General features: G+C 39.2%; 1 protein-coding gene across 1 annotated transcript in view; it reads right to left on the reverse strand.

Annotated features, from left to right (window-relative positions):
- RELN (reelin) overlaps window positions 1-27,833 on the reverse strand; it is a 296,695-nt gene that overhangs the window by 126,333 nt on the left and 142,529 nt on the right. Inside the window, exons 8-10 of the mRNA XM_054839620.1 lie at window positions 23,150-23,201; window positions 7,908-8,004; window positions 4,893-5,133 (exon numbers count right to left, since the gene is read on the reverse strand). Of these exons, the coding sequence (XP_054695595.1) occupies window positions 4,893-5,133; window positions 7,908-8,004; window positions 23,150-23,201 (390 nt within the window). The remainder of the gene's footprint in view (window positions 1-4,892; window positions 5,134-7,907; window positions 8,005-23,149; window positions 23,202-27,833) is intronic.

The raw sequence follows: 27,833 nt of genomic DNA on the forward strand, positions 1-27,833 counted from the left end.
GGTTAACACATCATGACCGAACACATCGCCGCTCTAGTGTCTGTAATGATCTAACCTGCTTTTTCCCAGATATGGAAAAATCCCAGAGACAGGTGGTTTGGTCTCAATGCTACTTTTATGTAATCAAAGCACTGCAGAGACATGAACTATGAGACTGCTGAGGTTGTCTCCCTTCTCAACCTCAGTCTTTGAGCCTGCACATCCAATCTTGGACCAGGGCAATCAGAGAAAACTAAAAAACTTGGCAAATGCTATATCTCAAAACACAACAATTTTTGGTCAAATATACAAGATATATGCAGTACTCACTGAAAGATGACATCACTTTTCTATTCTATAGAGGTAGAGATCCAAGAAGCATTACTGAAGGAAGATTTCATCTTTTCCCTCAATTAGCTATGGAGTCTTGAAGATCTTTAACAGCTCTCAGAGCGTAGCACTGCTTCATGCATTTCAGCAATATCTCGAGTACCAGTGCAACATCCTAACCATGCCTGGTTGCAAGGCCATGCTCACACTCAGAGCTGTCACTGGAAATATTGAAATGCAGTCAGGAATTTATCCTGTTCAACACCTTTCCACACAGTCCAACACAGATAAATACGTTCCAGTGGATCCAATTAATCTCCTAAGGGTTGCTTGACCTTGCTAACAGTGTCTTTCTTGTCTTTTGCTGTCTTCTTTGGAACCAAAACCCGCGAATTCAGTGGCTTATCTCTCAGCTTGCTTCCTACCTCAGTAGCCAGTTCCAGCTGCGTCTGCAACCAGCCATGTGCTTTCAAATGAGCGCAGCAAGAAACGTAATGAAATTCCTGGTCCAAGCTCAACCAGGCTGGGAGAGGAGAAGTCGCTTCTGAAGCTGGGCACAGGCAAGTTTCCACAAGTGCTTATTGAGAACACACCGTCCAAACCCACCAAACCAGAGTGAACACATCGGTGTATAACTACCATTAATGCTTGCACCGTCCACTCCAGCGACAGAGTTAATCACAGAACCTAACCCAGGACCCAGACAGTAGTCTTCATGGTAGTACTTTCAGCTGCCTTTTAAACTTACTAATCTAAGCAGCTATTAATCTGAGCAGTTTTACCAGAAAAACTCATGGAATTGTAATGTTTGCTATTTATTTCAGTAGACCTCAAGTACTACCAAAGTAAACTTTCTACAGAAAAAAATACACTTTCTTTGCAACTTGATAAGCATCCAACAAGAGCATGTACCAGGTATAACAAGCAACTCTAAAAGCCACCTCCTGAGCAGCCATTGGGAAAGAACTTGCTGAACCACATTGAATTACGTGAGCAACAGCAACATTTATTCTCACCTACCAACAAATCATATCTCAATGCCTATCTTTATGAACAGAGTAACCCACTAAGGCAATAAAATGGTATATAATGAGAATTCCCTTGAAAGGCTTGGGGTGGCTGAAGGGATGGGTGAGGTGGGCAGTTCTAACATGCTAGGACCATAACGGTAACCGGATTAGGCCAGGAAACGTTCTCTGGCCTTGACAGCAAATGACACAGCAGAGTTTGCATCCACCTGGGCAAATGCTCTCCTCCCAGAAGAGTGGTGTCATCCCTGCTGCCTACTGGAAACAGTCCCTGGCCCATCCATGAGTGCACATCCCTTGAAGACAATGCCTGGGAGATTGCACAAGCCAAAACCAAGCAAAGGGGTGTTGTAACAACTAAGGTGTGCAAGATCATGGGCTCACGTTCATACCCTTGTTTGCTTCATTCACTACCCTGGATGTGCCACAGAGCCTCCAAGGAGAAGGTCCCACCATCTGAGCAACACCTGCTGGGGCAGTCCCGAAGTAAATAGAGAAAAAGTACACACTTAGAGAAAGACTGTTTCTACTCCTTCTTCTACCAGAAATGAGTATGTATTTTTTTCCTCTTTCAGTTCTGACTGCCAGCTGGATAAGCTGTCTCAGACTGGCACTGCCCTTCCACCTGAGAAACATGCAATATCAGTCATTCTGGGTGGTGAAATGTGGTGAGCAAGAAAGGATGAATACAGAAAATAACCCCAGTAAATGGAATAAATTTAGAAAGATAATTTTTTTGTTTCTTTTTGTTTTTCTTAGTATTTCATTCCCTCAGTCGAATGAAATCGCTTATCTTTATAGCACAATTTAGGAGAAGAATTGACCCACAGTTTTGTAAGTACTAATCAAAACTGACTTTGCCAACAAATAACATACAGAAATGTGACTGTTCATTGGCATTGCCAAGGAAACTCGAAAGGAAAAACACCGAAGGAAGTCAGTGAAGAAGTTTACACACTCTTCAAGAAAGATTTTTAAGGCCAGTTTACCTAAAATACTAATTGACAGAGGACAGAAGGATATGAATTGAAACTTGTATGGCACAAACAGGCTTGGATGGCAGAGAAAAGGTCTCATCAGCTTGAAATGGAGTGTGGCATAGTGATAGACTTTGAGTATGGGAACTTCTTTAGAAAGCACATAGCTGAGAGTTATAAAAAGTAACACAGTATAGCAATGAAAATTTTAAAATTGCTATACAGACTTTCTGAACAAACATCAGGACCATTTAGCAAGTTTTAAATGTCTGGGAAGCAAAAGGACTTGTAGGAAAAATAGAACTAGAATTAACTTTGATGCAAGCTATCCCTGTAGCACTGTCAGGGTTTCTCCAACATTATTCTGTAGGCCAATGCCTTTGGCTATGATAGAGAAATCTAAAAGCTTCCACCAGTTTCTGTGAACTCTTACAGCCCAAAAGCATTAATGGTATTGGGACTCCTGTGAAGATGTACCACCCATTGCCACCGTCATTCTGCCATTATATTGGCCAAGTTATCTGACTGCTGTGAAATGCTGCTTGAAACAGAGGTGATCAGTGAGGTTAAATTTAAAATGTGTTGTAACATAGTTAATACAATGTACAAAGTTTCTCACCTTTCTATTTATACAAAACAGTGTGTTTGCGATGAACTGAGATTAGAGCCATGCTAAATGTTTTAAAGAAAATCTTAAAAGTTTTTGTAAAGTTTTATATAACGTTCCAATCTTGAAAAGCATAAAAACTTTGTCAAAAAAATTGTTCTTGGTGTTATAATGCTATGACAGGGTCTATGCTGAATCTGATGTAAATCTTGACCCAATTTATAGTTTTACTTTTGACATAACATGAAATTCACATTGCAAAATCTGTTCAAATTATATTTGGCAAGATTGTTCCTGAAAATTTGAGGGAAACTGGAGCAAAAACCTTAAAAATGAAATTCGAGCATGGGAGTGCTGTGGTGACAATCTAGATACACTAAAAATGTTTGAAATAACTACAGGGACCCATGAAGAATAAAAGTCTTAATTCAGCGTGGCTACACCTCAGCCTTACACGTTGCCTTAACCTGGTGTAAGTGGCTACACATAGTCAAACGTGAGCTGGGAACAGACAGACGCACATTTCACTTGTCCCAAGACGGCCTTGGAGGACTGGCAACCTGGTGGATCCTCACTCGCATCTCATAAAAGGTTTGAGCTTGTAAGGGATTTCTGTCTAGAAGCACCAAGTGATCTCTGAGTTTAGATCCCTTGTCATTCATGTAACCATAGTTGTGTATTGACACGCACTGGCTGAGTTTAACTAAATGAACCAAAAACCACCAATAACAGCAACAAAAAAATCAACAACAACAAAAAATAAGTTTACTTGCTTAAGTTTAGATGCTGTTTGTTTATGTTTTGGAAGGACCAAGGAATGTTCAGGCTTGGCCAGCTGAGAAGCAACTGCACCTGTGGCACATTAATCCTCGCTTTGCTTTTACACCTTACATGTGTGGGCTGGATTTTAAAATCCAGAGGTAAGACTGACAACGCAACACATGTGAACAGATCACAGAAAATTACTTCATTAAATACACAGGACATTACTGGATTCTAAAATCTCATAGAAAAATCTTTGTCATTGTAGTTTAAATGGTCTTACTGAAGTAAAAAAAAAGTCAATATGCAGGTACTACGAGTAGATTAGTGGGAGTATTTATTTCTAAAATGATTAATCTGAAGCCATTCATATCAGGTTCTGTGGGAAAAGGATGAGGCCATAACCAACCTCTTACTGCCCTCAGTATTCAACATCTGTTTCCTGTGGAATTGCCAAAACAATTACCAGCATCATAAATGAACCCTGACATCAAAACTGCCTTTTTTGTGAATGAAAAATGGTATGAAAACAGAAAATCACCTGCTGTTCAACTTCTGGCTGCTTGGAAACATAGAAAGCAAGAATCCATCTGATTTCCAGATGTTGAACAACCCTGTATTTGAAAGAACTTTGGGCACAGAGATCTTGTAGGGCTCCTTAGAGTCTTTCCAAGGGTTGTATGATCTTGCTGGATCTCATATATCAAAACAGGATCTTACTGAAAAAAAGACTTAAGGAGCAGCCACTACCTGAATGCATGCTGCAACGGAGATGCAATATTCACAGTCAGAAAAAGTGAGAAATCAAACATAGTTTTTTGTGATGGTTTGTGATGAAGCAAGTAGTGGTAGCCGAACAACACCAAGATAAACAAACAGGTAGATTTCAAAATATCTAACAGAGAGACTTGAATTTGTTTTAAAAATATTGCACTGTTTTGCTAAAAGGAAGCTGTTTCCCATTTTCTGTTACATGATCTTTGACATGACAGTATAAACGGTCATTTGGTTTTGGTCATGGCAGAGAAGTTGCATTGTTCTAGAAAGCCCCGTTGGGACAAAGAAAAGGTAAAAACAAAGTCAAAAAGAGCCCAATTCTAGAAGCAGATGGAGTGGCCTAAACACTCTTGTGTGTTCAGAGTTTGGTTAGATGTTTCTGTCGTCTTCTACGTACAGGACTAACATTAAGCAACAGAAAATCAGACTAACCTTAACTGTGGCCCCAGGAAAGAAAAGCCAGTTGCCAGTATCCACAGGATCAAGATTATCTTCTAACACAACTTTTCTGTGAGCAGCATTTATGATCAGGATGTTGTCCAGTGCCCAACAGGCTTCATACACATCACCAGCATGAACGTAATCCTGCTTCCACTGAAAATGAATGTTTTCCCCTTTAGCATCTTCAGGAAGGTACAAGATGTGGATGATTGTGCTGACATTGGAAGGAGCGCTGAAAAACAATGATATGGAATTAGACCAAGTCTAAACCATAGCCAGGAATGCTTTTACCTCATTTAACACATTTACCAGGTGTGACATAGTTGTGCTGACACCACTTGCATGCTTATAAATCTGTGGAGATCACAAAATACCTGCCCTGAGGCAGAGTCCCACCGTGCCAGGCAGTGCACATACAGCCTGAACAGACAGCCTTGCTTCAAAGAAAGTGCAAGCTAAGGCAATAAATAACAGATAAATGCAGATGTTTGGAGAGCAGGAAGAAAGAGCAGGGCAACATTCATAGTTGATGTTGGTCCCAGCTCCTACGTGACTGGGCATTGTCAGGTATTTTGCAGGTATGGTCAAAAGGAAATGTTAAGGAAGCACTTTACAAAACCAGGGCTCCCAAAATGTGATTTTTGCATGAGCTTTCACTGAAAGAAACTCCTGACTTCTGGTGCTTCAGTCCCTCATAGATATGAATAGAGTAGAATGGCTGAAGGGAGAAGCTGGGAATTTTCTCTGACAAACGTGTCCTTCCAATCCCACACCCAGGCTAATTCTGTGGATGGGGAGGGACAGGTTGCCTTTCTTTTCATGCTGTGCCTCAAAACAGTACAGAAGAGACAATCCATTTGTCCTCTCTCTTGCTGCTGAAAATGGAAGATGTGGGGAGGAGAGGCAGACCTGAAGTACTAGTAGTAAGCAATGATCAGGGCCTTGAGCTCTGCTTCCCAGAGGTGGCCTCAGAGCTGGGAAAGGACTGAGGTTCACCCTGAGCTCTGGGTGACCGTCTTTACGTTGCTACTAGCAATGAAAGGACTGAGCTCTGTGTGCAAGGAAGGGATGCTGAGAATTATTATTTTTGTTTTATTAATCATTCTGCAAAAGAATTAGCTACATTCAAACCTCAGGCTGCGAGGAGGTACAAAATGCAGGTTTGCAAGATGTTAGCTACTCAACCTTGCCTCTGCCTTGGTAGTGATGCTTTGGTGGGTTAACAGTTTGTCAGAGATGATCCAGAGCTTTTAGGGAAAAAAGAATCAATAGCTTGCTTACATAGGAGAAAATAGAGGAACTTCTCTTTGTAAAGCAAAATATTAGTGTAGTGAAATGTCAAAAAGCAACTGCATTTGGCCCGTATGCACACCCAGAACCTGCCCCCACAAATCACTCTGCAGCTGCTGAATGTTTTGTCTGTCACCCTCCACTGCAACGCTGCTCTGAGACGTTGTCCTTGCTTCTCCCTGAGCCCACACACAGCACCCACCTTCCCCAAGAGAGATCCTTCCCCTCCCTCCTGGGAGTCCAGACCTGAAATCCCACCGACGCAACACACACCAACCACCACACCGACACAACACCCTCCCTTTACAGCCACTCTCCTGTCCCACCTCTCCCCAGTCCTCCCACCATTGCCCAGAGCTGCATGTAGCACAGTGAAAGCCACTGAAGCACATTCAAATAAACACTGTAATTCATACGGACCACAGGAGGAACAAGCATCCTTTCATAATTCATCTTCTCCATTTTGCACCACATTGCTCTATTGACCTATTTTCTACTGCCAGCTCCAGCAAAGTTAAAACGATACAGATCAAACTCTATACCCATTAACTTAAAAAAATTGGGTTTCAAGAGCTTGTGTTTGTACCATCGCAACACCTGAGTGTCCTGGCTTGCAGAGCTATGAGGGTAACTGAACTGATGTTAGGGACTAGGTGCATAATTTTGCATCAAAGCGAGAAAAAGGTACTGTGTGGTTACTCGGAAGTAACTCCAGTGGCTGCAGTAAAGGTACTCTTGCTTTATCTTTTTCTGAGATCAGAATTAGCACCATTTGTTTTACTAAAATTGTTCATAATTTGTACCTTTGTCAATGAAATCCTAATCCCACTCCCACACAGAGTGGGAGGATGAGCTACTGAAATCCACAGCCTTGCAGCTAGAGTTCTGCTTACTCATCAGAAATTAAGCAGCCTTTCGCTCTGCACGTTGTCTCAATGGACTGCAAACAGGCTCATGCAAATCGCCCGTGTGGCAAAGACACCAAGGTCATTGGGAAGGTGGACTGAGATGCTGTAAGGATGCTACTTATAAATGGCATTTATTCTTCCCCAGTTGTACTTGTGTAACTCTCTATGTATGCCGATGCACAAAATACCTTTCCTAATATTATTTAATAAAACGTTGGCTCTGCTTGCTTAGAAAAATCCATCTCTGACACTGACTTTCTCTTTAAAGGTGTGCATATTGCAATAAAAGATTTTAAAATCCTCATTCATAATCCTTTGAGCTTTCATGTAAACCAGTTTGTTTAAAAACAAGGCATAATTCACAATAATCTTGTTATTATAATAGTGTTAGGAGCCAAGTTCTCATATCAAACTATAAAATATTTTTGTTGAAGGTTTTATCCTACCAAAGTAGAAACTTGTAACACTATAAATTATGGCTCTTGTTGACATTAAAATTGGTACTAAAATGCAAAGGTCATCAAAGTTGGGGTTTTTCAGACACCTGAACCTGCTTGTTATTGGAGTTGCATTTTAACTCTGAAGTCATTCTCTTCCTTACATCATCAATGGATGAAATTGTGATTTACCAAACCCAGTGGCAGTTCTGCAACTAGCTTTAGTGATGATAATTTCACCCCTCATCTTTTAATGTGTATGAACAAGTGAGAACTGAAAAGTTAACAATTAAAACAAGTTTTAAAAGAGCCAAGTTAACACCACCTGCTCAGCCAGAAAGCATGAAAATGATTAAAAAGCTGTAACAAACCTAATTTTCTCCAGCTGAGTCCAATCTGCAGAACTGTTCTTACTGTAGGACACGGTGATGCTGGGATCTGAGTAACTAAAGCGACAGGAACCTGATCCTAGGAAAAGCAATAAAATGAGAAGTGTTACGACACAATGAAGCAATAAATGATCCTCCAATAACCGCAGTTGCTGACTGTGCCTTTGTCACATCATCACTTCTGATTTTAAAGCACTTTGATTGATGATGAAATTTCCTGTGATCTGTTGCTGAAGGTAAACACAAAATAATGCATGCTTTATGAGTCAGAAATAAAGTAGAAATGATAAATCACAGCAGTGCCATGTAATCTCTGCAAATTTCCCAGGGGAAGCCAAGTAAATTACTTAACGCCCCCCACTGCAGGGAAAAAGCCACCATATAATGTTTAAACAAAACCTTCTTATTAGAGAATAATCCACATAGCAGAATTCATAGAGAAAACAGTAAAAGACTGTTTTTCATATTACTATATAGAAAAAAAAGTCCAGAACTAAAAATACAGTAAGTGATAGGAAAATGTATACAGAATTACTTGAGCCAAGGGCAAATGTGCTTTAGGATTTTAGAAGAATAACATTACAAAATCAGTTATTTTAAGGATGCCTGAAGAGAATTAAATTAAGAAATCATCCAATACACTCACTAGAGCCTATAATTAATAATAAACATTTGATGCTGATCTGGGAATCTCAGAACACTTTACAAAAATGAACTAATTAAGCCTTATGGCACCCCTGCAAGGTAGGGTAATATATTTACTTTTGATTTATAAAAGGGTGCCTTCTGGGTGTTGTCACAAAAGATGAGCTTGACAATTAATAAAGGGGACAGTCAAAATAACAAAAACTGGGACTGAAAAATTCAACCTAGAAAGCATGATAAACAACCTGAGTGATAATTAAATACACAAAAAATACTATTTTTCCTCAGACACCAGATAATTCATCCGTCTCAGAAAATTCAACACCCAGTGAAACAGATGAATCCTAACCTGTACTCCAAAGATCAAAATTTCTACTTCATAAGCATGTTGAAATGTGAGACTGAAAGCAGCCGACATTGGCTACCTTCCATATTTCAGAGAAGCAGCTCTCAACTAAACAGCACCTCCGATGGCATCAGGGTACTACTGAGTGAGTACCACTGCTTTGTTCGCAGTAGGAGCATGTATTATGTGTGCTACGAGTAGTGTCTTATGTTTATGTGTGCTTCAGATACATTCAGTCACTGAAAATTGTGTATACACATAATTTTATATATGTGTAAATGTGTGTGTATATATATATACCCAGATGTGGAAAATGCTGACCATAAAATACTATCGGTTTCCAACTCAGGGTATTTATTTTTGTAATGAAATAAATGGCCTGATTAAAAAGGTGTTAACCACTTGAACATGAGAACAGCTTACACATTTTAATGGGAACATATGTCATTAAGTACACTGCTTGCAGCCCCAGCTCCTTTGAGGCCGATCGCATTCGCAGCTCCCAGCTCTACAGAACCGCTTTCCTACCCCGAGATACACATCGCATACCACTGCGGGGGGAAAAATGCCCCAAAACACAGGATGAAATCCTGTCTCTATAATTTTGCCTGAAACATCAACTAGCATCCTGGAAATCACCCACAAAGTTGGTTTCTCATATCTTTTGCTAACGTTAAATTGTAAATAGAGGAACAGATACTTCTGAGCCACTCCAGCTGCGTGTGGTACGTTCAGCTGGTCTGACATGTATTCTTGCTGTAACGAGGCACAGAATAATTAATATTGCAAAGGCAGCAGGACTTTGAATTATCAGCCATGTACCCAAAATTACTACAAAGCAACTGTCTGGTTATATTTTACTGACAAGGCATTTTATTTCTATCATATTAAACCCAAATGATGTCAGGAAAAGCCTTTACATTTCATATTTGCCCATCTGCTGAGATGGTCTACTTTACTGAATGACATCTGCTGTCAGTTTCTACTTCTCTGGCATTTAGAAGTTCCAACCCTTAATCACAGTTGTTCATTTTATTTCAGGGGAATTCAGTTCAAAAATCAATGAATTTCAGCCAGTTTAACCACTCTGGCTGGCCAGAGGCTGTGAGGCAAAACAGCAACATACTGACTTTTCTGTTAGACAGAAATTAAAGGAACATAAACAGTATAAATAACCAGCCGTATAGACTTTATAACATGTGCCATTTCAGTTATTGTTACAATCAACTTTAATAGAATCATAGCATCATAGAATGGTTTGGGTTGGAAGGGACCTCAAAGATCATCTAGTTCCAACCCCCCTGCCACAGGCAGGGACACCCTCCACTAGACCACGTTGCCCAAAGCCCCATCCAACCTGGTCTTGAACACTTCCAGGTACGGGGCCTCCACAACCTCTCTGGGCAACCTGTTCCAGTGCCTCACCACCCTCACAGTAAAGAATTTCTTTCTAACACCTAATCTAAATCGACCCTCCTTCAGCTTAAACCCATTACCCCTTGTCCTGTCACTACACTCCCTGATAAACAGTCCCTCACCGTCTTTCCTGTAGGCCCCTTTAGGTACTGGAAGGCCGCAATTAGATCTCCCTGGAGCCTTCTCTTCTCCAGGCTGAACAACCCCAACTCTCGCAGCCTGTCCTCATAGGAGAGGAGCTCCAGCCCAAAAATGCTGCTAAAAAAGGGGCAGAGCCCAGGTTTGCTGTCCCTACTGTAAAGATGATAGGAAATGAGTGTTCCCCGTCAGTACAATCAATACAAAAACTGTCATCTGTTAAATCTGAACACCCTCAAACTATGCAATGAAGATTAAAGTTATTGCTTGAAAGAAATGGGGCCACTGGACAAGGGCTTTGCAGGGTAGACGTGGTATTTCACTTGTGTTACTGGAAAGGGAGCAATGGAGGCAGAATGAAAAGAGGAGAGACAAGTGCTGGGGTTTATTATTGTTATTTTAATAAGCAGACAGGTTGTATTAAGATTAAAATTAATTTGGGAAAGTCATCAAGGTCAATGTAAGTAGCAGTTATTGGCTGTGATGACAAATGTGTTTTTATGTTCTTGACTCAAAATCATAAGATAGCAAGGTTATTTATTATTTAAGTATCTAATTCTGTAAAGCCTGAACCAATAATAAGAAAAAAAAAGAATGAAAATAATCCATTTGAAAAAACCATCAACAAGGTTCAGGCATTATTCTTTGTCATTTGAACCGTCTTTTTAAATATACAAGAAGAACATGGATCTGGTGCTTGCACCCTTTACAAAAGCAATACTTGTCCTATCTTACATTAAGAGTTTCCTCCCAAGAAAAGTGGAGGAAGGTGAACGTACAACTGCATCCAGGACAGGGATTACGGGGATGGTATTGAAAGCCAGTGGCTTTCAATATGATTTTCAATATTACTGTTCCTTAATTACTGTTACTTAATACTATTACTATTACTCCATATTACTATTATTCCAGTAATCCTAAACTAGCATTATTTAAATTATTTTGTAGAAATGTGAAGTTTGGATGTTTGCCTCTACCTTGACCAGCAAAGCTATACTCTGACTTTGTGAACAAATAGATGATCAGAATTCAAGTAGTAAAATAGCAGGAACTGAGGGCAAATTCAACCAGGGAAGGGAAGTGTCCTTCACACTGCTTCCAGAGATGGTAATAAACAGTTTGTCAGCTCCGCGCAGAGCAGCAGGGGCAGGATGTCATGCTGTAAATCTTCATACCCTCCTGTCCTCCAAAGAAAAAGTTGTACAAGATGACATAAAACCTTTTTGAATGAGATTAGAATAGGCTTGTTTTAAATCAAGAATGCCCAGGGTTTGAATTAGCCATGAAAATGGGTAATAAAACATGCACAATGATTACCATAAAGAAGTCTACATTAGTAAGTTACTGCATTAGAGAAAAATGCCATTTCTTTCTTAGGCCAAGTACATCACAGCAAACCTGATGCCCTGGTGAGGTTAGTGCTAGCTAAATCTGACTGAGAGCTAGCATTATACTTTCAATAGTAAGGCCTTGCATGTGTAATTATCTATTCTTTTTGAGAAAAAAGCAAACCACCCTCTCCAACCAAGAACAGCCAAATTTTTTCTTTATGTACGTATAGGCAAGTTTGTCCTTGGGTTTCAGGAACAAAGTATTTTTCTCCTTTGGAGTTATTTTACTCCTTTTGATAGGCTTGTAGCAGAAGTTCACCGACTTCTAAAACTTTTGGAAATAAGCTAAAGTAGAAACAACCTTCATGGATTTAATTTTAAATGATACCTTTGAAACTCAGACAGCAATTTTGTCTGTTATCAAAACCTGAGCAGCTTCTGTTACAAACCCCAGCTATTTCCATATACTGAATATTCTGAAACACTAATTTATTTGGCTTGCGCTTTACATGCTTGGATTTTGCCCCAAGGCAAATTTCAATAAAATAAAATTTGCTCCAAGTTGAATCCAGACATCAATGCTAATAGGGGAGGGGTTTGGTAGAGCATGGGGATGCTAAACAGCTCCTGCCTGCTGCTTTGTTAATTCTACCTAAACCAAATAAGAAAGAATAGAAAAGGGAAACAGAAGTATGCTTCTTAAGTGCTTTGCTGCCTGTTTCAGAGGATTGCTAACCCACAGCCAGGACCTCACTAGCACTGACCACCTGCAACATCTCCAACTGAGATGGTCATGACTTTTTTTGCAATTTTTTTGTAAGTCTCATTAAGCTGATTTTGGCTTCCTTCAATGTCATCTAAACTACTAGTGAATATTTTACACACCTCGATTTTTAAAATATCACGTAGGCAGAAGTACTAAGAGCATAGTATTTCCAGAGAGATGTTATGAAGGCGCTTCGTATCACTTATTTGTATCCAGGCTGACAACGGCAGGCAAAATTAATTCTCACTACGGCTTTGCCTCCAACTGTGTCAGATTTACAGAAACCCGAGTCATACAGCTCTTGGTCTCTAAGATTTCTTAACAACGCTGATTAGAAGCTGGTGTTTTGCTGAGATAAAACTGGGTGCCATCTGCAAGGGAAGCAATATTTTGCTCCTTATAGCCTGTGACGTCCTCTGCCTCTTGACAACCTCTTGATAGTTCCTGCAAGTGCTTCCGTGGATAAGCAGATGAGATATCTAATGCTGGCTTTAAGGAGAACGAGTCTAATGTGGAACTGGGCAAGAAAAATTCACAGAAAAGAAATTGTACAAGGGTGTGAATTGTGTCCTGGCTGTGGCCTGAAAAACAAAAGGGAGCTCAAAACAATCATGTTTATCTAGCACTTGAGGATTGCTTTTATTCATTTTGCTAATGCGATGAATAATGATTAGTGTTTGCTAAGGATTATGATTTGCTGATATCACTTGAATTAAGCCAAACTGGATAGTATAAATTACCAGTAGTCAAATTTGGCTGGCTTGCTAATAGTTTTTTCCAAATAAACCATACAGTCTAGTATAATGAACGTTCTATAGATCCTAATTTTTTTAGGTGTATCTTTACATTGGCTTCTAATAAAGAACCAGATAATTTTAACCATGTTAATAATGGAATACTTTGTGCTGGATATACCAGAAGCACCGGTACAAAAATGAGCAACCCACTGCTTCTCCCATTCTGCCTCTGAAAACTTCCTCAAGAGAAGGTCGCAAGAGCATTTTAATTTTTCCTTGAAGTCACAACTGTGACACAATTATGATTTTAAATTATGATGTATTTTAGATATTTAGACTATTTTTTAAAGTATATCTTTGTTTATAGAATAAGTTCAAAGTACAAATAAATATTTTACATGTAAAAAAATCTTCAAATTAAAAACTGTAATAACTGTATTCTATTTTGTAATTTTAGTCTACCTTTTCATGGAAATAATTAAGTATTTTTGTTGCTGGCTGCTTATTTCTCCCTTGCGAAAAGAGGATTTTGACTGCCTGTGCCCCTGTGCGTGTTCTGATAAACGATCTGAAATAAATACCTGACAGTAGAAAACAAAAATATCAGTGGTGTTTGCCTTTGGTAAAAATCAGACCTCGTCTAGCTTTAGTGAGAATTATGAATTTTGAACTGCAAAGTCTCAACTATTTATCTTCAGCAGATTTCAGAGAGCAGCTAACTTTTGTTCCACCGGCAGCCTTAGGCTGTTGTTATGTTTTGGAAATGCTGGGTAGTTACATCTAAATAAAAAGAAAGGGTTGAAAAACATGCTAAAAGCCTCCACCATGAAACTATAAAAGATGAGAAGAATAGTAAATAGTAAATACATTTGACAAAAATTAATCAGAAGGACTTCAGAAATGAAGTCCTAAAAATTAATCGGGTGGGCTGTCCTCGCCCAGAGGGTGGTCCTGGTTGGACCCACCTCCTTCCAGGATTCCCAATAACAGCCAACATACTTTTTATGAATTAATGCAGCTAATTTCCTTTAGATGAGAAGTAAAGTCTGAGGAAATACTTATCTGGCTCAACTTCCTCTTAGTCTATTTATATTCAGAGATATGATGTGCTTCCTGCGCTTGCACAAATTTCTTCTCTTTTAATGAATAAGATGAGATCACAATTCATATTGCTTTTTGTGCTGAGAACATTAAGGAGAGAAAAATAAGCCAGGCAGAAAACTGTATTTCCCTTATGCCGGTTTCCAATTTATTCTGATGTGAAGATGCTCGGCTATTTATAGTGTCTCTTTCTGAGATACAGCCAGCAGGTATGGGCTTGGATAATGTGTCTGTTGCCAAACAGATAATTAAATGACGCTTCTAAATTTAACCACATTCTTAAGTGCACTAACATTGCTAACACTAACATTTGCTGAAGGCAAAGTGAGTGAACCTGTTAAGAGCTGGATGTAATGGACACCCAGTAATAACAGTGACCAAAACAATAATATCATTAACTCCCCAGAAATACTCTTAGAGTGGTTCTTGAATATCTGCCCAAGTAATGAGCCCTGTGTAAGCGTTTTTTACTTCTATACTCATATTGTATGCTTCAACATTATTGCCATTAAATGCTTAATGTGAGGTTATGTGGAGATCTTCTAAGTGAGAGTGATCTTTCAACAAAGCTGAGTAAAATTTCAATTATAGTATCTTAAAATTAAAATAGTTCAGTAATATGTATTGAAAAGTAGAAAGAGACATTTTGTTTTCTCTGTTTAGCAGCCTGGGTCAGCTGCAAAGGTCAATAATCAAGAAAATAAGCACCATAAGCTGCTCATAAGGGTATTAAAGTACTGCAGGAAGGTAAATGATGTTTTATTTTGATCCCTAGAGCCAGTCCATTCTAGAGAGGCAGTACAGAAAACACACACTGGTCCCAAGAACTGCTGTGTAAAAGGTGATATCTCGAATACAAAGATTTGAAAGTAGTCTCCTTGCCGGCTTCAGTGAAATTTCCCATCACCAAGAAAATCTGGGAAATATTTTTTCTCAAGCCAAGTCCTGAGCTGAGGTGTCTCTCTTTTCTGAAACCCTATAAAACTGATTGCCTGTCTTTAACTTTATATGTGGGTAGATAACAATTGGTTTGGCAAAAGTCTTTTTTTTGCAATTCCTGATGAGCTTTTCTATTTTTATCTGCTTTTGCTCTCATGGAAACTCCCTCCCTCCCCCACTGGAGAGAGACCCAGGAGCGTTTTGCTGAGCCGGGGGCTTCTCTGTTCCCCCCCTACCCCCCGGCAACTACAGATGCTTTGTTGTTTGAGTTAATTCAAAAATGGACAATTTTAATGATACAAAAGTGTTATCCTCATACAATGATAGGAGCAGGATTAAGATGAAAGTCAGTCTGTAATCCAGCATTTATTATTTGCAGCATCCAATTCCGTAATGGCCCATGTTCGACCGCGAGGCGGTGGCTCGGCCACCTGCCCTGGCTCTGAATCCTGAGGCTCTCTTTATCTTTTCTGCTTTTCTCCAAACAGTAAATCTGTAATGCTCACATTTTAATTCCTAACAGTGGCAGAGAAGCCCTGGTACGGAAGTAATAAAGACAGTATTTCACTGTAACCTTGGGCTAGCCAAAACAGCACAAATCATTTTGCCACAAGGCCGTTAAAATGTCTTTCAAACACGGCATTAACTTTAAACCCAGGTTTCAATCTAGGTATTATCTAGGGAGCCCCTCTCGTATAACTCAGCAAAATCAATAATCACCACCTAACGTTTCCACGTGCTGTGTGCAGTGTGCTAAATGATGTTACTTACCCGTCTTATTCTTTCACGTTAGATGTAGTTTATAACCTACTCATCTGCACAAAGGACTCTGCCAGGAGGGGGAAACTAGTAGGTTTCATGTCATGCAGTAGCAAATGGCAATGTGGGTGGTGAGTCGAAAACCTGAATATTGTGTTTACTAGGTGGAAAATGGGAAATGAAGGAAGCAGAAGAAATGCAGAATGGTGAATGACATCAATTTTGGCATTTAATTATATCAAATTATCAAGCTTTTCCTAAATGTATAGGAAAGAAAGTAGGACAAAACAGCCTGGGGGTTCAGATACACTCAGTGCTCTGTTCTCATTGCTTAGAGGGGGCTGGATCTGCATATAGCAACAATCAATCTTCATTTCATAATCTTCATTTCTAATGGACATTAGTGCTTTAAATTACCTATTGTAAAAACTGGTTTTATGCATTATTTAAGATCAGTTCAGAGAGGGTTCTAACGCAATTTTATTAGCCAGTTTCCTGGCAATTAAATCCTTTAGAACCTCATGCCAGCCCAAAAGTGCTCCACATTTGCCTAATGCAAGATCATCTATCTGTCCTGTGGCCACCAGGCCAGCAGAACTGGCCAGTCTCTTCCCTGTTGGTACCACTATCAGCGCAACCTTACAGATGTGTCATGCACGCACAGCAAACCTCGTGCTTCCTGGAAGGCACTGGAGCAGGAGAAATTTGGGTGACTGAAGGAAATCATCCATGCAGGTGACTCAAGTGAAGGACATGGCTCAATATGCCCAGAACATTTGGCACCACAGTTTCTTCCATGAGTTTTTTTGTATTCAGCTAACAAGATAGTGATGGATTTAAAAGATCAAATACTCTTCCATGCTAAATTCAGAAGGGGCTCATTTTTCACTTTGGTATTTCTCTAGAGACATGTGAGTGGATTTTCATAGCAATTCTGAAGGAAATTGCTCATCTCTGTCCAGTTCTGCTGAGGGCAAGCCCAGTGCTACCTCATGAAATGGCTATTACTGCATTTGTCAGTTGTCTGATAGCTTCTGCTAATTGTAAAACTGACAAAACAAAACTGGAAATTAAGAGAAAATCATCAGCAATGGTTCCTCTCAGCCAAAGCTAAGGCCTATTTAACAAAACATGTTTGGATGTGTGAATTTCTATCAAGTGGTCTGAATCCAAGCAGAAGATAAATAGACGACATAAAGGCAGTACCGTCAATATAACAGCTGCCACCAGCACTGAATTAAAGCATGATAAAAATATAAATGATAAGTGTCTTCAGACTGTTACATGGGGCCAAATGCAGTCATCGCTGTGTACATGGCTGAGCCAAGTGGAGTCACGATGTTTCTGGCGGGAAGGAGAAGGAATCGCCGTCCCCTGCAGATGTTCTGCAGAACTCTCCAGATGCTACTCTAGGGGACAGCCTGGAAGGACCGCTTTTTCGTCCACAGAAATACATGGAGGTCAGTGAATCAGCTGCACTATTTAAGTAATCTGATAATTTTTGTAAGATTATTTTTTTCTTATTCATCATTTTTATATTTGCTGAGGTTAATAGGGAAGTAAATATGTATTCTGAAGCATAGAAGCTTGGCAGGTAAGGACTAATCCAAAGGGCACGTTCAACAATTCTGAATAATAATAATAATAATAACAACAACAACAACAACAATAATCTGCAGTTTCAATATGCATCAGGGCAAAACAGAAGAATTCACATTATCTACACAATCAACTACATTTTATACTTTAATTCTGCAAGTCTCACACTGGTAACACAGTCAAATTGCCACGACAAAAATGAAGGGAAAAAATGAAACCTGAAAAAGAATTGCATTTTTTTAACTAAAGATAATAAACGCTATCTGTGCTTTGTCTTCAACAAACATCGGAGACCCTTAGCCCATGGATTTGCTGAGTAAAACAGCTCTCATGTAGACCCTAGCGACCTTGGTAGTTAAGGAAGAGTAATAGAGGCTGCTGGGTTAATGATTCACTAACCTGATGTCTTAAGGCGAGGCAGGGCATGACATGAAAACCTTTTTGGAACCATTATGTCAAAGACTTGCATCCAAATCAATGACCCTTACTCACATGCTAAATCAAAAGCAATCAATAGCATATTTTAAATAGTTTTCTCCATTATACTCACAGAGGAATGTGAAATCAGGCAGCATTAAAACTAGACTGTAAATAAACTGAGCCACATGGAAGTTCTTGGTATGTGTGTTGCACATGCACCTCACCTCTTAAAAAAAATGACAGTGTAAATACAAAGTCATCACAGATAATACAATAACTCTTCAGTTAAGTACAGGTGATAGTCTGATGGATTTAAAAAGCTCAAGAAATTTGAAGTGAAGACAGGGGCGATTACTCAACCAGAAAATAAAGCTGAAAGAATGGAAAGTGTGTTGAACAAGATTGGAGAAATTATTAGTTTTGTTACTGGTTTTAGCAATTATACAATAAGATTGTCAGTGAAATATTTAAGTGTGTAAAAGCAGAAAGTTTAGCTTTTTCTTTTCTTTTGGGGAAGACAGAAAATAGGGACAAAGGGGGTACTACTGAAAGAAGATCACCTGAGTAACATCTCTGCACCCTGAATTAGTGGGGTTTTGTCCTTACCAAAAAGTCCAGAATAGTTGAATATCAATAACAATCTTTCTTCAATAATATTTCAATCATATTAAAAACAGTAGATACATTTATCCTTGCTATAGTGTTCCATTAGAAAGATATTAAGGGAGATTGATAAGCTGCAGGTAGGTTGCTTGTGATTGTAATAAATTAGTTTTACCCATATGGAACCCTGTAGGTTTTATCCCTGTTAAATATTGTAAGATAAATAATCAATCAACTTCGTTGCCTGACGGGTGTTTAGACAAAACAAGCTGGAACAATGGAAGAGGCAATAGCAACAGATGGGAGAGGAGACTGAACAATGTGAAAGAAGCTACCTCAGAAGCCGCAGGAGAAAGGGACCACTCTTTCTCTATGGGTAAGGTCCAAATGCTTCTGGTTCCACACCAATATGCAGACCATAATGAGTGACCCATCTTTTGGGTAATACCTACTGGGATTTTCCTGAGAGGACAGGGTCCATCTGGCAAAATCACACAGCACTCTCCCAGATTAATACCTAGTACTAAACCCAGTGTTTTTAATGAAGATCAATGTGCTAGATACATGTTTTGCTTTATGTCAAGTCTGGTTTCTAGCAATAGCAGGGACTAGTGATTGACTCAAAGTAAAATCTGTTAGATTTGGGAACCTAACTTTCCCAAAAGTTCTTTATCATGATTTTGTGGGAGAGAGAGTCCAAGCCCAAGCTTTTTCTCCAAATAAAGCAAAAAACCACTTTTGGATCTTTGGCTAGTTCTTTGTATGCAAGACTGATGGCTTGATCTTTAAATAACGGAACTGAAGTGCGAAATGTTTGAAATGTTTGAAACGTATTCCCTCTCAGAAGACATTTCTTAACTTAAAAGAAAGGCCTTCCCCCCAAAATCAATTTTGGTTTAATATAAAATAGTAGGGGTTTAGATTTTTTTAGAAAATGATGGGGAGGGAGAATTGGTAATTTGCTCTAGTAATGACAGAGAATCTTTGTGATAATGACATAAAAGTTGAAGGGAAAGCAAATTACAAACATTTTGTATTTATCCAGTACGTGATACTGTCAAAGCCATCCTGTTCTCAGAGTAGTGTTCAAGAGTTTGACACAACAAAAAGCAGAAGCTTTCCTTGTCAAGTTATTCCCATTTTCAAATACTGTTTAACAGCCAAAAGTGATCTAGCAATACTAAGACACAAGGAGAGAGCTATGGAACAAAGTTTTTCAAGGTAATATAGTATCTTCCATTAACAATTTCCACGTTGCAACACACACCGCTGTGAGGAGCACCTGCCCTGGAGGCCAGGCTGAGTGCTGGTGTTCATCACAGCGCCTTTGGCTTCAGCTTAGTCTTTGACTCAGAGGCACTACAGAGGAAGGAGGGATGGAAAGAGCCTGCCAATGCTGACCACTCCACGCAGAGCATGCGCAGCCCACATACACCATGGCCACGGGAGCATACACTTGAACGGGACACCCAAGGAACAGCGCATGAGCAGAACCACTTGCACACCTCACACCTTGGCATCGCTCCCTCAATGCTTTTCCTTTCGTCCTTATGGGATTTCATGGGTCTCTCTCTTCCTGTGTTTAGTTCAGTTGCAAATCTGTCAGTACTATGAGTCACCTTCCATCATAGTGGCCTATGTGAATGACAGATCATGTTCATCCCTGGAGAAGGCCAGGGGTGTAGCTAAGGGGAAAAGCCTGAGCTTTGGAGTGAGAAATAGAGAATATTTCAGCCAATGAATCAGACTAACGCCATGTGGCAGCTGAGTCTGGAGGCTTTTGTGGAATATCTTGCAATCCCAAGCTGTTGAATTAGACGTTGTGGCCTGAGAGAGCCCAAAGGCATTGCTTTAAATATCTCAATTAACAATCCCACTGGACATTAAGGAAACTGCTAGACTTTGTCTTTCACATGTCAGGGTTTGGTCTTGGAGAAATGTAGTCATGGATGATTAAGACATCTGAAATAACTGAAATTTTCTGCACACTTGAGTAGAGAGTGCATGAACGTAAACATCACCCCAGCCCTGGCTCAAAAGGCAATGCCACCTGCTCCAGGTGGCTCTGAGTGAACGCTGCATGGCAGACAAGTTGCTCTCACTAGGAAAGGATACTGCACATTAATGTTGTCCTGTGTGCTGAATAAGCTTTACTAATTACCTTTTCATCCTAATTAAGCCTTCATCTTCAGTGCTCCTTTTCAACCCCGCTGCCCTTTAAAGGGCAAGACTACCAAATAGGTGATACATGAAGGAAACTACACAGAATATCAAGTAATGAAAAATTCACTAGGGTATTACCCTTCCTGACCACACAGTTTAAAAAGGTCTTAGATTTACGGTGAAATCAGGACCATTTTTTTGCTTCATTTCCCAGTCCTCATCTGCTTATGTACCTGCAAATACAGAATTCCATCTGATAATTAGTGCTGAGAGAAATCAAAGGGTATGCACTTTAATGTGGCCAAAGCTAGGTGATGAATTTCATATCAAGATATCCCCAAAAGATTACAGCTTAAGCTATTCCACGGTCGATAGAAAGTGTTAAACATTCTTTTAAAAAAAAAGGCAATTCCCTTGGATGAATCCCTAAATAGGGTTATGATTAAATCGGACATTTGGGAATAAGTTGGAAACTGGCAAATGCCTAGTTTAGATTTATGACTTGAAAGCCAAGTACTGCTGAGCTCAGCAGCAGTCCCCAGGCTCATGCCGTTACAAACCCAATCTGCACTGTATTTCAGGCCTAACATAGGCACATGGGGAAATGTGATACATTTTGAACTTCAGGCTGAAATTTGATTTACTCAGACGTGCATCCACCCCTCTCCTGCTCCATCATATCAGAGATTTTACTGGTTCCTACTGGTACAGATTAAAGTATTCTTACCATATATTCACGACAATCCTGTCATATAGAGTATTTCCCACTTAGCTTGTTCTTGACCTTCCCCAGCTGATAGGAACAAAGGCTACTAGTGAACTCTCAAGTTTAATTTTGAAACTTCTGGGAGCCTGCACCCTTCCGCAGTCCACCTGCAGCAGACACCAGCCACCGAGCTGTGACAGCAAACATTAACCTACCATCCCATTCAGTTCCCACTGCTCTGGGTCACTGTAAGAATAATCCATAGAAGATTTTTGTAAATTTTCCTGAAAAGCAGAATTTGTCCATCATCACAAACTTGCAGCATTATAAAAGTCACCTGTCCTTGGGCACAGCCAAGGGTGGGAGGGCTTCTGTGGGTGAGTGACACGTCCTAGCAGATCAAGTGAGCGGCTCCCCTTTCACTGGCTGGATGAAACCACAGGGTAACTCCAGGCTGGCTTGCACTGGACGTGCCCAATATTTATGCAATAATTCAGTTTAGGAATGGATAGATTTTTCTGGCTTTTTAAAAACAGTAATTCAAAATAAAAGGATAGATCCTAATCCTACAAGCTTTTAACATTGCAGTCAATTGCAGGGTGACAGGTAATGATGACCTCAAATAGTCAAATGAAACGAACAACTTCAGGTAAAAACAAATTTAAATGATGTATTTCTGAGGCTTCTAGGATTTTGATTTCCAATCCATTAAAAAAAATCAAGCTGCTTGCCAAACTACCTGATAGCTCTTATTTCCAGCTGAGATTTCCAGAGTTTAATCACACCTCTGCTGAGATACTTTTGGAGAATTACTTTTTTAAAAATAGGAATATGATTTGGAAACACATATCCAGGGGTCCACAGAGGAAGCAGGCTACATTTCCTGCTTTCTTTTTTATTGAAGCATTTGTATCATAAATACATTTTTCCCTCATATTTTGAACACTGAGATATGAGTTAAAAAATTGTGTTCCAATTTACCCTCAGCCCAAGCCACTTCTACCATAATTTATAGCCACAACTACACAGTGAAAACGTGCAATAACTTACAGCAGGTATTCTAAGTAATACAGCATATAACCACGCTGTTGATAATAGGAACTAAATAGCATTTAGCTTTGGTCTGCCCTACCTATTTTGTTTGTACAGATGTATTAAAAACAGCACTACCCAGTCCTAACTTGGAATACATCAAGGGTTTAAAATGTTAAAAAAGTTCATTTTTTAGAAACAGTAATCACACTTCAGAGAAAGAGCAAGAGATTATAATGTTATCTGTCAGGTTATAAAGTAAGTGGAAGAAACCCCCAAAACCAACATGACTATGCCTCCCATCATCAGAGTATCTACTGAGGTTGCTCCTTTCCAAAGCTCCTTACATTAGGAGCTCTAGATTAGGAGATGAATAAATGTGCTGCAGTTTTGAAAAGATTTTTTTAATCCCTCATGTCGAGTGAACATTGACCAGAAAGGTAAACCTGAGCTTGAAGGTCATTTTCCTTCGCAGCAATGACTTTTTTACACTTTCTCAGGTGAAAGAGTGAGCTAAACTTACCAAGGGAAAATTGAAGGACGGATGCAGTAGTTGTGTTAAGGTCAGTGGTGGTCTACAGGAAGAAAAGCAAACAGCAGAGAGGTTGTGTTAGATCAGCAAAACGATACATTCATCACTTGTTTTTCTTTGAAAGCATCGAAAGTCTCTGGATACCTGGATCTCCAGTGCATAAAACTATTAATTGCCAACCCTTTCAGGTTGAGTGATCACGGACATTTCTGTTATGTCATTTTGATTATTGATATCTCATCATATGTCAAAGCTGGATTTTTTTTTTTTTCTTTTACTGTATTAATGTCTACAAACTGAGCACATTTATGGGAAACACTGGTGCTTGACCAGTGTTTAGAAGACTAAAAAGTAACCCTGTGGTCTATGGTCAGCTTAGTGCAAATCTGTATATACAGAATGGTTTTCATACAGCACAGAACAAGAACCAAAAAATTATCATAAATAAATAATAAAAATAACATTAAGTAAACCTAAAACTATAAAATGAAATAGTAAGAGAGAATAACAAAATCTAAGTCTTCAACAGCGAATCAAATAAAACCTTGGTGGTACTGCATAACGTATACAACGAAATTTTGTAGTAGCATCTGCACACTGTTGACATCCAACCAAGACCTACAAACAGGCAGAAAACACTGAGCAGCTTGCTCTGTGTTCAGCACACCACCCTCCTGTGATGCCTTTCCTTCTCCCTTCTTTCAATGCTCCTGTATTTCAGTAGTTCAAATTAGGACTGTTTTCCTGAAAATACTATAAGATAAAAAGCACCAGAGTGTTGTGAAGGACACCTATTTATTTGCAATTCATTTTTAAAGTTGGACTTAACAATACTGCTACATAATGAGCAAGGGAGAAGCACTACCTAAAAACACTGCCCGAACTAGTTATTTTGTCAGAGCTGAAAAATCATTGCAACTGTTTAGCAAGCAGAAAGACCAACTGGAGGATCACCCCAAAAAGAGAAGACTCCAAGTTTGGTTCATTCACTTTAGCAAAAGACCAAAGATATAATTTATCATTATAAGCAGATTTTAGAGGGTACATTGAAGAAGGAAAAACATACGAGCTGAAAGACAATGGCAACATTAGATCAAAAGAGAAAAGGAAAAAAGATATGACCTGGCCAAACAGTAAGTTTACACAACCATAAAAGAAGTAATTTAATTGGAAGAACATGGAGAGCAAATACCTTAAATAAATTCATCTGTTATTGTTGCCAGTGATGCCTGCATCCTAGATTTCAAGACCTTGGAGTTGTCCTCCCAAGTCAGACCCTATGCACCAACAATTCATATCACTTCCCATGACAGCAGCAACAGACTCTTCCATCACATGTGCTCCTTGTGATCTGCATCCATGCACCACATCATATGGTGGATATGCCACAGAGAAGTCAAACTTCTGAGCAAATTCAGCCTCAGAAGTAAGGTTCTGGGGCTAGCAGGCTTTGGCTACCAGAGCTCAGCTGGGAATCGGCATGGAGGCAGCTCCAAGCGGAGCACCCAAGGACTTGCATGTTCCTCCTGCTTTGCTTGTATGAGTGATATAGAGGAAACTGAACAGTAGATAGGAATGAAAAAAAGTGATAATCAGCAAAATATAGATAACCATTTGACCTCATGGACACTAAACTGTCATTTTCTAAAAAAGCCAGCACCCATGTAAAGATTACACTCGATGACTTGGAAGATGCTACGTACTTTCAAGCACCCATTAACTATGGCAGTATTACAAAGGCAATTTTATCAGCATTTTGTAACGATGAACACTACAATTTCTGCATAATTTCCCTGACTCACATGGTGAAAGCAGACATTCTTCCATTATCAGGTATTCCTGCGCTCTTTAATTACCTGCTATGCAGATAAACATGAAAACTGCAGAGAGAGATCTCTCTCATGTCTGAAGTTCCTTATCACCCTGTGCATCACTTCATGACACTGAACAAAAGCTAGTCCTAAATGCGGATGTTTTCTGACTGTTATTTAGGACTCCACTGACACAGAATAAATGTTATCTCTCAGTCACTTGTATTTGCTCTTCTGTCTTTGGAGACTTTCAAAAGAACTTCCATATCTTTGCAAGCGTATATTCAGAATGTATATTCAAATGTATACGACTAACAAATTCTAGCTACACGTTAAATCAGCTGGAATAGCTGACTTTTGTTAAACTATTAGACCTTTTCCTTTGCAAGTTAGTTTTAATCCAGATTCATTTTCTGATGTGGTTTCCCATGTGGCACACCAATGCTTGTATGGATACCAGCTCTCCCTCGGTGGGAGGGGACAGGTGATGGTGCAGAAGAGCAAAAGGGACTGGATTTCTACCAGTGTCGGTGTGCAACAAGTTGAAATATTTGTGAAATGATGCCTTTGAAAATAATGGATGGAGACCTACATGAGTTGGCATGAATTTTCGGTGTGTTTTGTTTCTTTCCTACATAGATATTACATGTGGAGAGCAACTTCTTATAAATATTAAAGAATGGGATCTTCACTGAAATTCACAGATTAGCTGATACCAAGACTACATGTGCTTTAGGAGGGTGCATGGAAATTTAGGAAATTTATCACAGCTATTAATGGTCTGTGAACTAAGACAGATTCAGTGGGACAGATTCCCAAAGCATCACGATCATCTCAAACAGCAACTTTAAAAGCTACCTGAAAATTTGTCATTATCTGTACATGTTTACAGTTTTCCTCTCTTTGGAATATTCCTAACAGGCAATTTTAGTCTTTAAACAAAAATAGGGAAGGTGCATTTACATGACTCCTTTAAAAATACAGTCTCATCCTCACTTAAGTCCATTCCATCAGGATCAATTCAGTATTAGGTATCACATTTATCATGCCAAATAATAAAATGCTTTCTGACTTGAGTTATGAGTACCTATTATATTAGTTTACATTCAATTAATTATGTTGTGCAAGTTCTCATTTGAAAATGAAACCCTTTATCAATGTTCAGTGGCTTGTATCACCAAGAAATTAAATGTATCAGTTGTCAAAGAAGAGGCATTCATGTACACTTAAAAGAGACTGTTTTGTAAGTCATTTCAGTAATGCATTAGAAAAAAGCATTAGACATACTAAAAACTTTTTGCAAAGTTCTGCAAAGGACTCCTAAGTTCAGATACTGCAGAGAGGCTGGTAGGGAGCCTTTAGTAGCTGTTTTCCTTTGCTTGCAACATCTCTGACGCTATACATCTTTGCAGGATTTTGCCAGTGGTGAATTCTCACCAACAGACACAGACAGTTGGCATTAAAAAACCTCTGCCTGCAGTAACAAGCAGCTGCTGGGAGTCAGGAGAAGGGAGGGAGGACAAGGAAGCAAACCAGCAGCTGTCACAGCTGTTGATATAATGCATTTTGCAAATTCAACTCTTCTTGACTAAGTGTTTTAAAGCAATAATGCGGCACTAGGAGCCATGAACAGGAACAGAGATTTCAAGAGCCATTTCAAGCAGAGACAGAATGGGACTCAGATAGTAAAGATGATAGAATAAAAATGCATAATGATTGGAGGAATTAAACAGGTTTTAAAATTTGTGACAGGAAGAGATATGTTGTGAAATCACTGAAACATTACTACAAATCAGAAACAAGTTGGTTTTAAGAAAATAGGGATGTAAACCTATGTCCATACTCAAAAATAAAATTAGGTCAGACCTCTGGCACGAACGCTATCCTCTGCTCATCCAAAATGTTAAGCCATCAGCACATTCCTTCAGAAGGATTTGATTTTTCCACAACTCTGACACAATATTTATAAACACTTTCATTATTAGGCTGCTAACTGTTTATAAGCATGATGATTTTTTCAGCTGATTATTTAATCACACCACTTTGGCATCATAATAAATTTTTCCAAGTTCCTGATGCCATGGTAGCACTATTTTACCACAGGGTAATATGACAAATACAGTCCACCACTGAATTTTGAAGAAAATTCATGATTAATAAGGATAGTCTAAATTACATATCAGCAGGGAGAAGACAGCTAATTAATGACATTTCAAAACCCTCAGAGCTGGAACCCTGGATTTGCTAAATGTCATAAATGGATTGTTTTTCAAGGAATGTTACCTATGCTCAATACTACAAGTAAAAGTGAGTTTAAAAATTGGGAAAAATATCCCAGTTGTGTGACTTCATTTTTGCACAGGACATAAACCAATGCATCTCTTCTGAAGGCAGTTAATGAAGCATAGTACGTTCAAATAGGATTCAAAGTAGCAGAGAGGCAATTTAGCATCCCTGTCAGGATTCCCCGGCTGGAGCTGGCTGTGAGGGAAATGACTGAAATTCTCCCTTATCCATAAAACCTCTAAATTAGTTTTATATATGTTTATGACATTCAGTCACCACGCCAGCAATATCTATCATTTGTGGAATTCTGGTCTCATTTTTTAGAATGTAAAATTTACCCTGTTAAAAGAATTGTCAGTGTTTGCAATGAAGAGAAGATGCCTGGCCAAAACTTTTTATGTTTGTTATATGGCCCTCTTCCATGCACGCTCTTCAAATAGCTCTAATCAGCCTCTCCCTCTACTCAGAAGACTGTTGAAAACATGACAATTAATTTTGAATTATATAGGCTTTAGGCTGGCCTTTTAGTTTTTCCGTTCTTTCCAAAACTCCCGTTTTTATGTACCTCGTTGCAGCGA

This window comes from Grus americana, chromosome 1 (genome assembly GCF_028858705.1).
Source record: "Grus americana isolate bGruAme1 chromosome 1, bGruAme1.mat, whole genome shotgun sequence".
Classification (NCBI taxonomy): Eukaryota; Metazoa; Chordata; class Aves; order Gruiformes; family Gruidae; genus Grus; species Grus americana.